General features: G+C 38.6%; 1 protein-coding gene across 1 annotated transcript; it reads right to left on the bottom strand.

Moving 5' to 3' along the window:
* Positions 1 to 2,293: 2,293 nt before the first annotated feature.
* LOC133519461 (uncharacterized) lies at positions 2,294 to 11,128 on the bottom strand. Its single transcript, XM_061853467.1, has 5 exons — positions 11,017 to 11,128; positions 7,405 to 7,474; positions 4,605 to 4,820; positions 3,557 to 3,695; positions 2,294 to 2,485 (listed from the first exon to the last, which is right to left on the bottom strand). Exons 1-5 carry the CDS (start codon positions 11,031 to 11,033, stop codon positions 2,367 to 2,369), a joined length of 561 nt encoding a protein of 186 aa, XP_061709451.1. The 5' UTR covers positions 11,034 to 11,128; the 3' UTR covers positions 2,294 to 2,366.
* Positions 11,129 to 12,918: the final 1,790 nt, after the last annotated feature.

Below are 12,918 nucleotides of genomic sequence, written 5' to 3'. Positions count from 1 at the left end.
GGCACTGCGCGTGATCCGATGCCCTCGTAGTAGGTACCTAATATGGCTATAGGGGTGACGCTTAATCTATATTAGGTTATTATTAACTAACAAACTACAACAAAAAACACAACACTACAATAAAAAATCCGCCCCGGATTTTTTATTAAACAAAACATTTCAAAAATGGAGCCATTGTTACATCATAATTATATAAAATTTCTACTACCTTTTCTTTTACTGCGTCATGTCTAAGTGGCTTCATTTTAAAACATATTTCGTGAATTCATTTTATTACCTTTATATCCAACGTTTCTAAGTGGCTCATTATACGAACTTTCAGTATCGCCCATGTATAATCCTTAATTATCACGCGCGTGTAATACCTGCCTCCCAGTTATGAGCTACATTGTTCAAGAGATCATTGCCGACGGATTAGCTATAATCCCATCGTAGAGACGAGCACGACCATCAGTGTTAATAAGATACCAGGATTGCATAAATAAATAGAATTTTCGTTAGTAGGTGCAGTTACGGACTTTAAATGCCGAGCCATTTAGGGTTAATTTTATATTGGAAATTTCATACCGTTAGTATTGAAAAATGAAAGCCAGTGGCTCGTACCAATGAGTTTTTCGGAACTTATGTACGAAATATCATTTGATATTTACTAGTCGCTTTTCAGTGAAGGAAAACATCGTGAGGAAACCGGACTAATCCCAACAAACCTAAGTTAGTAAGTTAGTTAAGCCTAGTTTTACCCTCTTGGTTGGAAGGTCAGATGGCAGTCGCTTTCGAAACTAGTGCCTACGCCAAATCTTGGAATTAGTTGTCAGCTGACCCCAGGCTCCCATGCCGTGACAACCACGTACCATATGCCGGGATAACGCTAGGAACAAGTATTGAAAAATGAAAATGAAAAACTTTATTACACGATAAGCATAAATTATAATGACAAAAATTGGTAAACTTAAGTGTTAATGAAATTAAAAGTTGGCAATAGTTGTAATATTAGGCTAATCATGAAATACGTAAGTTTTAATGATTAGCCTGATATTTTAATGATAAGCCTAATACTTTTAGATGCGTATCTCGTAATAGGTAAAACTGTAAACTAAGTTTACTTATTATTCCTTAAAAAAAATCCGTTTTTTTCCTTTTGAGGTACGGAACTGTATCTCTAAAGGATAAAACGGAACTCTTATAGGATCACTTTGTCTCGTCCGTCTTTCCGTCTGTCTGTCAAGACTTTAAAAAAAAAGATACGTCCATTTCTCACGCATAAAACGTATATTTTGAGAATCTCAAGGGAATCAAAATTCATTTCCCGTCGACCTAGAACTATGAAATTTGGCAAGAAATATATCTTCTTATACTACAAGTACTGGCAATGCCGGATTTAGAGGTCTGGAGGCCTCGGGCAATAAAGGAGTGGAGGCCCTCTTGTCCCAATTTTTTAGGGTTCCGTAGCCAAATGGCATAAAACGGAACCCTTATAGTTTCGCCATGTCCGTCTGTCTGTCTGTCTGTCTGTCCGAGGCTTTGCTCCGTGGTCGTTAGTGCTAGAAAGCTGAAATTTGGCATGGATATATAAATCAATAAAGCCGACAAAGTCGTACAATAAAATCTAAAAATTTAATTTTTTTTAGGGTACCTCCCCTACACGTAAAGTGGGGGTGATTTTTTTTTTCGCTTCAACCCTAGAGTGTGGGGTATCGTTGGAAAGGTCTTTCAAAACTAATAGGGGTTTTCAAGAAACATTTTTTGATAAAGTAAATATATTCGGAGATAATCGCTCCGAAAGAAAAAAAAATGTGTCCCCCCCCCCCTCTAACTTTTGAACCATAGGTCCAAAAAATATGAAAAAAATCGTGGAAGTAGAGCTTAAGAAAGACATTAAATGAAAACTATAGCGGACATGATCAGTTTAGCTGTTTTTGAGTTATAGCAAAAAGTTTTCCCTTCATAGTAAAAAGACTTACTTTAATTAGGTACTGATTATGCAAATATGCCTATTTGTTTAACTCGGGTGGAAGGTACCGTGTCATCTCTTGGTTAACATTTTTACTATACTTTAAGCTCCAGTTTAGCTTATTGTGACGGAAGAGTAACTACGGAACCCTACACTGAGCGTGGCCCGACATGCTCTTGGCCGGTTATTATTTCCAAATAAAATGGTAAATTTTCCGTATTCTCTATTGTGGGGGCCCCTCTTTTGTGGAGGCCCGGGGCAGTAGCCCCGGTTGCCCTCCCCTAAATCCGGCCCTGAGTACTGGGAATTATCTCATAATTATAAATTTGTATGGATAAAATAGCTTAGTATGGAACTCTCGATGGGTGAGTCCGACTCGCACTGGTCCGGTTTTTTAGATAACTTTCAGATAACATTATTGGCAACCGTATGAATGTTGAACACAAGGTGTGCTGAGCAATCTGTCGTTTGTCTCCAGCTGATCTGATTCAAGATACGTCTTGTTGATGAGAAACAGGATTCCTGAGTAAGCCACTGAAAGAAAACAATACAATATTAGACAATTTTGTTTGAATGATATTGTGTACATTGTTACATAAGATGTGCCTTTTTAAAATAAAATGCATGTTTATACACATAATAGTACTGTGTATTTAGGTGTTAGTGTATATATAAATAATAGTACTGCGTTTTTAGATGTCAATCATTCGGTGAAATTAAATTATGCGAATAATCAGTTGCGAAATGACTTTCGGCAAAATAATTATCGACAATAATTTATTATAATTGAAATAAAGCTCTTTTCATTATAGTTGATAATTATTAAACCGAATGTTATTTCGCAACCGATTATTCGCATTATTTTATATTTCAGAATGATCAAGTGGAAACTTAGCACAATAACTCGTATTATTTCCTAACATAACAGATAGCAAATATACGTTTGTGTGGACAACAACTTAAGAAGACACTTTTTAAGACGCTACGTCTTAAGTAGCAGAATGACATCGAACGTCTAATACAAAACAAAAAACGATTTTATTTTGTATTCTAACATCATTCGATGGAAAATATGCTGACGCTTGTCGGCCGCTACCCCGGCATGGTCGCTTTTCTAGCATAGTTTGGGCTTATGACATTTAGGTACTAAATAGTATTTTATGCAATCGTGATATAAGTCGAGTACAGTCGAGTACCGTGTTTAGGCAACGAAGCTTGCTGAGTTGCCAAAGTGAGGTACGAGATTGAAAAGCTTCATTATATCACTATTGTATACAATACTTTTTCTACGAGTCATCTAAAATATTTTTATTATTATTATAAAACCTAAACAAGTAATTAAAATTGGTAAGTATCTCAGTAGATAAAAATGTAGTACAAAAGATAAACCCGCGACTGTTTAGTCCCGCCCCGCGCCCGTTTAGTATTTTCTATGGGAGAGCGGCGGCACGTCATTGGTATTTTTTTACAGTTGACTATACCGTATCGTAATGAATATTATAGTTGAATTGGGAGCTATACATGAAAATTATAGTTTGGTACACGAAATTATAATTCAACCATTACAGTCGACAAGTAGAAAAATAATGATAACATATTACTTACAACACATTACGGATGAAACCACAGCATCAATCCGCGCTTGCTCCCAAAACAGCCAAATGTACAACAGCAGGCCCAGCACGCTCAGAGTGACAACAGTCACGCCGTAATTGAGATACATCTTTATATAGCGCTTGTTATCCTAAAACAATATGGCGCCATGAGTACAGAGGGTAGGCCCTCAAATCACGGGGGTCTTTCTCTTTTACTCCAATCAAGTCGTTCGGCCCGATTCGAAGAATGATTATTTATTTATTTATTTAAACTTTATTGCACAAACAAAGAAAAATGTACAAATGGCGGACTTAATGCTAAAAGGCATTCTCTACCAGTCAACCATTGGGTTGAACAGAGACATATATGTTGGTGCAGAAGATATGCATAAATTATTTAACCGAAAAACAAAATATATTTATAGTTAATAAAAATAAACCTACAAAGCTATGATCAAATACTATTACTACACACACTACTATTACTACTATTACTATTATAACACGTTTAAGATCTTGGAAAGATCTTTAAAAGATCGATAACTAAACGACATGTCAAAATTGACGCTTATTTCGATTCCGCTGTGATCCCAATAAGATCTATCTACGATATTTCTAAAGTCAAAGTGACATTGGTTGCCCGAATCGAGCTGCCTCTGTCAATTATACGACATATAAACAATGTCTAAATGAGAAGTTATCTAAACCAGAACTTATCGTTATCCTATCTAACTCTTCTAGAGCTCTGTTCAGTATGGTGATGGTGGGCATCCGAAGACGAAAATAATGATCTGTTTAGATTTTAAATGTTTTAGTGTAAGAACACTTCTCGATGTGTACTATTGAGCGGCATCGTCTTTTAGACTAAGCTCATTAAATAAAGATAAAAAAAAACTAACTCTTCGAACCGAGCCGGTTATCAAAATGTGCAAGTTGCTGTCAGCTTGTGTAGGTACAATAGGTTTTATCACTAAAGTCCAAATTTTTCTTATATGTGACCTGGTTTGACAATAAATCTTATTTTATTTTATCTTATAACGATTGCTTGATTATATTACATTTCGTATTCCAAGACACAGAAGGGCGGCGAAGTAGAGTGCTGACGCAGCAAGGATACTGCATATTACAGCTCCGATGATAAAAAAGTTCAAAACTGTCCATCCTTCGCTATCACCATACGTTGGAATATATCCATGATACATATTCCAGATCCAGACAACAAGTAAGAAGATTAGAAATATCACGCTGTTAAGGAAAGCCAGTAAGCATGTAACCTGTAACAAATAATGGCGAATAGAGTCTGTGCGGAAAGAGAAGAGTCGTGAAATGTATGGCGCCTAATACATTCCACGACTCTTCTCTTTCCGAACAGACTCTAATTATAAAATGTGGGCCAGTGACAAATTCTCTTTCGCCCCAACCTCTTATTTAATATAAAATATATACAAATGAATAACGTGTCGTTTAAAAGAAAGAAAAAGCGTTTTTTTTTAAATTATGCCTTACACGGGGAAACAGCGAGCGTTTTGAATTCGAGACTTTTTTGAAAAGAATCGTTCTTATGTGTCCACGCACAAATTTAACCAAACAATTCTCTCTTTTTTTTATTTTTATGGAGGATAGGCAGGCGTTTGACCACGATCACACCTGATGGTAAGTGATGATGCAGTCTACGGTGGAGTACGCTTACCTATGAGATACCTATTTACCCTAACCTTGAAGAGATTCAGATTGTACTCATGCGGAAACACAGACTCGGGCAGGGCATTCCACTCCTTGGCAGTTCGCATAAGGAATGTTGAAGCGAAACGCTTCGTGCGTATTTGTGGAATACCTAACATGAAGCGATGCCGAAGTGCCGATTGTCTGGTAGTCCGATGGTGAAATGGGGACGGACTGTCGTTATCTTGAACTAGCACTAGCACCCAAAATTGTTCTTATTTACAGACAAATTGCGTTTGCCAGACTATAAAATCCATACTCAGGAACAAAATATTTGTTATAAACACACAAATAAATGCCCTTACCAGGATTCGAGCCCGGGACCTCCTTATTCATAGGCGGGGTCACGGAGTAAATAATACCGTCCGTTACGGTTTACGGTTCAATTTATAGTGGTTCAATTGCAATTAACATTCGGTCAACACTGCGTGGAGGGTACAGTAAGCTGTAAATTGACATTTGTTTACCGGGGTGGGGGGGAGGGGTCAGTTATCTCTGCAGCTTACTGTACATACGTTATATACGTATAAAACTAAGAAGGACAGTGATCTTCGCGAGTTCACAGCCATTTCGTTTTGAGGTCGATTAAGTAAGTAAAAGTAAGTATTACTGGCGGCGAGTTAGAGGGTGCTTTTTATTTGTAGGTGTTTTTTTTTTAATTTATGCTTTTAGTGTAAGTTGACGAAGCCTGTTGTAGATTTTACCGTTGTACTGTATTGTGACGACGCCTGTAGCTGATTATGAGTTTGTGTTCACCTGACGAAGCCTGCGTTGCAGATTTTTTTTTATACTACGTCGGTGGCAAACAAGCATACGGCCCGACTGATAGTAAGCAGCCTCCGTAGCCTATGTACGCCTGCAACTCCAGAGGAGTTACATGCGCGTTGCCGACCCTAACCCCCTCCCACGCCTCGTTGAGCTCTGGCAACCTTACTCACCGACAGGAACACAACACTAAGAGTAGGGTCTAGTGTTATTTGGCTGCGGTTTTCTGTAAGGTGGTGGAGGTGGGTGGATATAAAATTATGGTCCGTGAATAAATTTATATTAAGAATTTTGACACAACGTCTTGGCATTCAACCATCAAATAGTAGTAGATTCATAATTGTGACACAACGTCTTGGCATTCAACCATCAAATAGTAGTAGATTCATAATTGTGACACAACGTCTTGGCATTCAACCATCAAATAGTAGTAGATTCATAATTGTGACACAACGTCTTGCCATTCAACCATCAAATAGTAGTAGATTCGTAATTGTGACACAACGTCTTGGCATTCAACCATCAAATAGTAGTAGATTCGTAATTGTGACACAACATCTTGGCATTCAACCATCAAATAGTAGTAGATTCGTAATTGGTTTTTTGCTGTGTAAACCTTCGAGTATTAAGTATTATAGGACATTCTTACACAGATTGACTAAGTCCCATAGTAAGCTCAAGAAGACTTGTGTTGTGGGCACTCAGACAACGATATATATAATATACAAATATATAAATACATAGAAAACACATAAGACTCAGGAACAAATTATCTGTGCTCATCACACAAACAAATTCCCTTACCAAGATTCGAACCCAGGACCTTCGGCTTCATAGGCAGGGTAACTACTCACTAGGTCAGACCGGTCGTCAACACTTATAATCTCCCTATAATTCTTAACTCGAAAATTGTTCGATGTGTTGGTCTGCGACGGTCAATGCTCGCTCCGGCTGAAACACCTCTTTATGGAGCTATTTAAACATTTCGAGCAATTTTCGGCTTAAAATATGTTCGCGACCAGTTTTAATAAAATAATAATAATAAATAATAAATATTATAGGACATTATTACACAAATTGACTAAGTCCCACAGTAAGCTCAATAAGGCTTGTATTGTATGTACCTAGACAACGATATATATAATATATAATTATAAATACTTAAATACATAGAAAACACCCATGACTCAGAAACAAATATCCGTGTTCATCACACAAATATATGCTCTTACCAGGATTTGAACCCGGGACCATCAGCTTCATAGGCAGGGTCACTACCCACTAGGCCAGACCAGTCGTCAAGTATAAGTAAGTAAGTTTTGTATTTGTATTTAAGTGAGTGTCACGGTATGATAATAAATATATACTTACGGCATTTATGATGGCGAATACGACGCACAGTTTTTCCATACACCAGCGAGATGAGAAAAAACGGCTCGGCCTGAAAATTCAACGTGTAGGTAAAACATCATTCATAATGTGCCCATGTAATTTTACAGTTCGCTGTATAGTTCCTATTTTTCTCCGTGAGCTTCTACGGATTATCGTCTTATCTATTGTTTAAAAACCGCAAAGGCGCGTGCCACTACGAAAAAATGGTCAAGCCGCATAGGTATTCTGTTAGAATTCTGTATTAGTTCATAATGAATCTTATTCCGTGCTCAATAGAGTAGTAATTCAATAAACGCTACCTATGCGGCTTGACCATTTTTTCGTAGTGGCACGCGCCTTTGCGGTTTTTAAACAATAGATAAGACGATAATCCGTAGAAGCTCACGGAGAAAAATAGAAACTATACACTCGAGTTTAGATGTATTTTAAGGACAATATTTTACACAGATCGACTAAATCTCACACTAAGCTCAATCAGGATTGTGTTGTCATAGTTACCTATATATTATATACATACTTATATATAATGAACAAATCTACAACTGAAGAAAAAATACCTGTTATGAACACAAATAAATGCCTTTATCAGGATTTGAACCCGGGCTTTACGGCCCAATTCGAACAATGCTTATAAGCCGTCACAGCGGTACGATACCGAACTGTCAGTGTCAAAAGTGACGTTTCTTGGTTGAAGAAATGTTCGAATAGGACCGATAATTTTGTATAAACAAAGTTGATGAAGTCGGATTTAGCACGTGATCGTAAACTGCAGTGAATAGGCTTGTGTAGTGTGTATTAAAGTCAAAAAGACGCAATTCCCTCCACTGTACTAGACCGAACTGTTCCCTAATGATTCTGCTCTTAGTACATTTTTGTACACTACTCGCGAAACGGAACGGGAGCGAGGAGTGACACTGGCAGTAAAGCGATCCGACTGATGCGACCGGCTCTCGGCTAATATGAGCGAGACAGCATAGCCGAGAATAGCCGTCACTCCGTTGCATTTCACGGAAGAAAGCGAGAAAACAAGTTCAAGTTCAAATATACTTTATTCATGTAGGCCTAGCAACAAGCACTTATGAATAGTAAGACAGTATTACATTATTATTATTTATTTATTACAAAATATATAAGCATTACAGTCAACAAAAACCAAGGCGCTTATATACTAGAACAATTGTATACATTTAGATATTAACAATACACAAAAATAATACTACTGTTATAAAAACTAAAATTAAATGAAGTAAAATGTCACCATAATTATACATACATTACATTACAAATTCATGCATTAGTTATAAGTAATTTTTAAATTCAAATAGAAATTTGCGAAAACTACACACAATTATTATTTAAATAAATTAAAAGTTTTCGACCAAATCCACCAACACCGTCCGCAAACACGTCTATATGTGGGGCGTCGATGGACATGGCATCCGATCATCACCAGAGCAATTCATTGATGTAAATATTATTCCATATATAATACTAATGGATATATTCATAGATCAAATTTCACAAAATTTCGTCAAAAAAAAACAATTGTATAAAAAAATACAATTACAACAAATTATGAAATATACTACTTTACAATACATCTGCAAAACCGGATCCAATATTATGCTCAGTTTGTCTCGGTGTACTACTGTACTAAAATACCGAACTAGTACATTTGTGAGATTGTTCTAGTTAGGAGCGATTTTTTCAGAGAACGAGCACGCATAAATCTTAGCAGTGAATGTATGTCTAGTTTTAAATCGGGAAGAGTTCAGGATCGGCCTCACTGCTGTCAAAATACGGTGACGGTCGCATGACTTCCACACCGCTGCTCAAAATACGGTGATGGTGCGGAGTCGCAGTGACGTGTCCTGAGCGTCAAGATTTTATCGCATGCCCTCCACACCGCTGCTTAAAATACGGTGGTGGTACGGAATCACAGTGACGTTCCGCGAGCGTCACGACTTTATCGCGTGCCTTCCACAACGCTGCTTAAAATACGGTGGTGGTGCGGAATCACAGTGACGTTCCGCGATCGTCACGACTTTATCGCATGCCTTCCACACCGCTGCTTAAAATACGGTGGTGGTACGGAATCGCAGTGACGTTCCGCGAGCGTCACGACTTTATCGCATGCCTTCCACACCGCTGCTTAAAATACGGTGGTGGTACGGAATCACAGTGACGTTCCGCGATCGTCACGACTTTATCGCATGCCTTCCACACCGCTGCTTAAAATACGGTGGTGGTACGGAATCACAGTGACGTTCCGCGATCGTCACGACTTTATCGCATGCCTTCCACACCGCTGCTTAAAATACGGTGGTGGTACGGAATCACAGTGACGTTCCGCGAGCGTCACGACTTTATCGCGTGCCTTCCACAACGCTGCTTAAAATACGGTGGTGGTACGGAATCACAGTGACGTTCCGCGAGCGTCACGACTTTATCGCATGCCTTCCACAACGCTGCTTAAAATACGGTGATGGTGCGGAATCGCAGTGACGTGGTGTCAGCGTCACGATTTTATCGAATGCCCTCCACACCGCTGCTTAAAATACGGTGGTGGTACGGAATCGCAGTGACGTTCCGCGAGCGTCACGACTTTATCGCATGCCTTCCACAACGCTGCTTAAAATACGGTGATGGTGCGGAATCGCAGTGACGTGGTGTCAGCGTCACGATTTTATCGAATGCCCTCCACAGCGCTACTTAAAATACGGTGGTGGTACGGAATCGCAGTGACGTTTCGCGATCGTCACGACTTTATCGCTTGCCTTCTACAACGCTGCTTAAAATACGCTAACGGTGCGGAGTCACAGTGACGTGCTGTAAGCGTCACGATTTTATCGCATGCCCTCCACATCACTACTCAAAATACGCTGACAGTACGGAGTCGCAGTGACGTGCCTTAAGCGTCACTATTGTATCGCATGCCTTCCACAACGCTACTTAAAATACGCTGACGGTGAGGAATTGCAGTGACGTTCCGTAAGCATTACGTTTTTTCGCATGCCTTCCACAACGCTGCTTAAAATACGGTGACGGTGCGGAATTGTAGTGACGTGCTGTAAACGTCACGAGTTTACCGCATCATGCTCTGCTCAAATGCGCTAACGCATCGTAGTTTCGCATGAGACACGTCACGGCGTATACGAGGCATTACCGCATGTTGTGGAGGGCATGTGATAAAATTGTGACGCTTACTGCGAATCACTGTGATTCCGTTCCGTACTGTCACCGTATTTTGAGCAACGATGCGGCCGATCCTTCATGAAGCGAGTTAAACATACAAAAAGTTAAGTATGCCACTAAAAACTCCATATAACACAATAATTATGTTAATGGGACATATTCCGTTATAATTAATTGAAGAGTCTAATAATTACAAATAATTCAAATATATATCATATCATTCATTATATTGCGGTATTTGATCAAATGTTTGAATGCAGTTTACTTTAGTAGTCCGCAATGTAACATAAATTGCATGCATGTTCTTGCAGTGTTAGTCTACGCCTCGCTTCAAGGCTGGCTCGATGAACATGCAAGTTTTTCACGTTGAAAATATAATAAAAGAATGAAACTTACTTCAATTCCATCTTCATTGTATTTATTGTCCAATAATTTGCAATTAACTCCCAATTTAACACGTCCAATAGCACTAAATAAGAAAATTCTACTGGCACATAATATAATCATAGCAACGAGAACAATTTTGAGGCCAATTCGAACTTATATTGTACCAAAATAATATCAGTCGCTCTTGCATTTCGCTCGCGCCAGTACATGAACGGACAAGTGCGAGCGAATGCGCGCGACTGACATCATTTAGTTATCTATTTAAGTGTATTCTAAGTTTGAATTGGCCTCGTTGTCTACGCATGACTGTCACGCAAGAGCGTAAAGGAGAGCAATATTGTTATTGTTCCTTACTCTGTCACTCTTAGTCTGGCGCCATATATGACATCATCCCTTAGTATTGAACCAAAAGCTCTAGACACAGCCTACTCTAATACGCCGTAACACAGCAAACATCTTTGGCGAAAAGAAACGTAGCGGAATTTTTGTAGAGAAGACCTGTTTGGTTTAGAGGGTCACCCCTGCTTATGAAGCTGATGGTCCCGGGTTCAAAGCCTGCTAAGGTAATTTTTTTCATGATGCTCATGAATATTTTGTCCTGAGTTATGGATGCTCTCTATATATTTAAATATTTATAAATAATTTCGCCCCCAAAAATCCAATATCTGGTTATGATTACCGGCCTTGGGTCAATATTATCAGTGTAAAAATACATTATTCCAATTCAAACACTAGTTCTAAAATTATTATAAATTCCTTTGTTTATTTGTTTGCCTCTCTTTCTTCCACTTGTCTCGGTCTAAAGATAAAGTCTAAATTTCAAGTAGTCATATAGGGAACGTGCATGAACTGTAGGAGGCAGCACAGGAGCCGTCAGATTTTTGGCGCGAGGCGTAAATGTGATGTTTTTTGTTCCGATGTAGCCCACAAGATGGCAGAACCTACTATGCACAAGAAAACACGTGACATGTACATGTGCATGTTTATGGTTCCGATTCAGGTCACAAGATGGCAGACCCTCCAACACGCACGGTCCCTAATACAATGTGGTTATGAACTTCAAATAATACTATATACTAGGCCAATCTCTATAATCTATTATATAATTATACCTATATACCATCGTTTTTATTACATTACGTTAGTATTTAAATTCATTTATAACTGAAAAACATACATCTAAAACATCAAAGTCAGCCTACATTTTCAAACAACTCGTTTCAATAAGACGAATACACCTGTTTCCCTATATACTAGTGTCCCGTACGTGACGGAGATACCCCGTCCACCTCCACAGGCCTATTCGAACGCATATTTTTATATAAAAATGATATCATTTTGGTATCATTCGCGCGGGCATTTCGCTAGTACTTGTTAGTATATGTACGCACGGGAGAATGATAACAAAATAACATCATTTTGACAGCTAAATGTGAGTTCGAATTGGCCTCCCGAACCCGTATAAATAATGTATGTACATGTACAGCTATGTATAAAATGGATACGGAAACTGGAGAAATTCAACTGATACCTGCGATCACAGATAAATATACTGACAGATACGCCACTAGAATAAACAAAACAAATAAATATTATCTGGCAATCTTGCACAAAGTCCCACAGTAAACTAAAGGCGTGTCATGTGGATACTACTTAGTATAAAACAATACAAATTAACAAAATTAGCCTTTATGCGAACATAAGTAAAATAGGGTCATAATTTCAGGTGTAGTTAAAGTACTTTTTACAACTTTTAATTCTCACAAATTGGGCTGGAGCGCCTCTCCTGCCTGCGAATGTGGGCACCCAGAGCAGACCATCGAACATATAGTACTGGAATGTCCCCTCACAAAATACATGGGCCATGTGAACGACTTCAATATCCTTGCTGAAGAAGTGGCTGCTTACCTG

The sequence above is a fragment of the Cydia pomonella genome, chromosome 7, assembly GCF_033807575.1.
Source record: "Cydia pomonella isolate Wapato2018A chromosome 7, ilCydPomo1, whole genome shotgun sequence".
NCBI classification, from domain to species: domain Eukaryota; kingdom Metazoa; phylum Arthropoda; class Insecta; order Lepidoptera; family Tortricidae; genus Cydia; species Cydia pomonella.
This window is presented reverse-complemented; position numbering and strand designations above follow the sequence as displayed.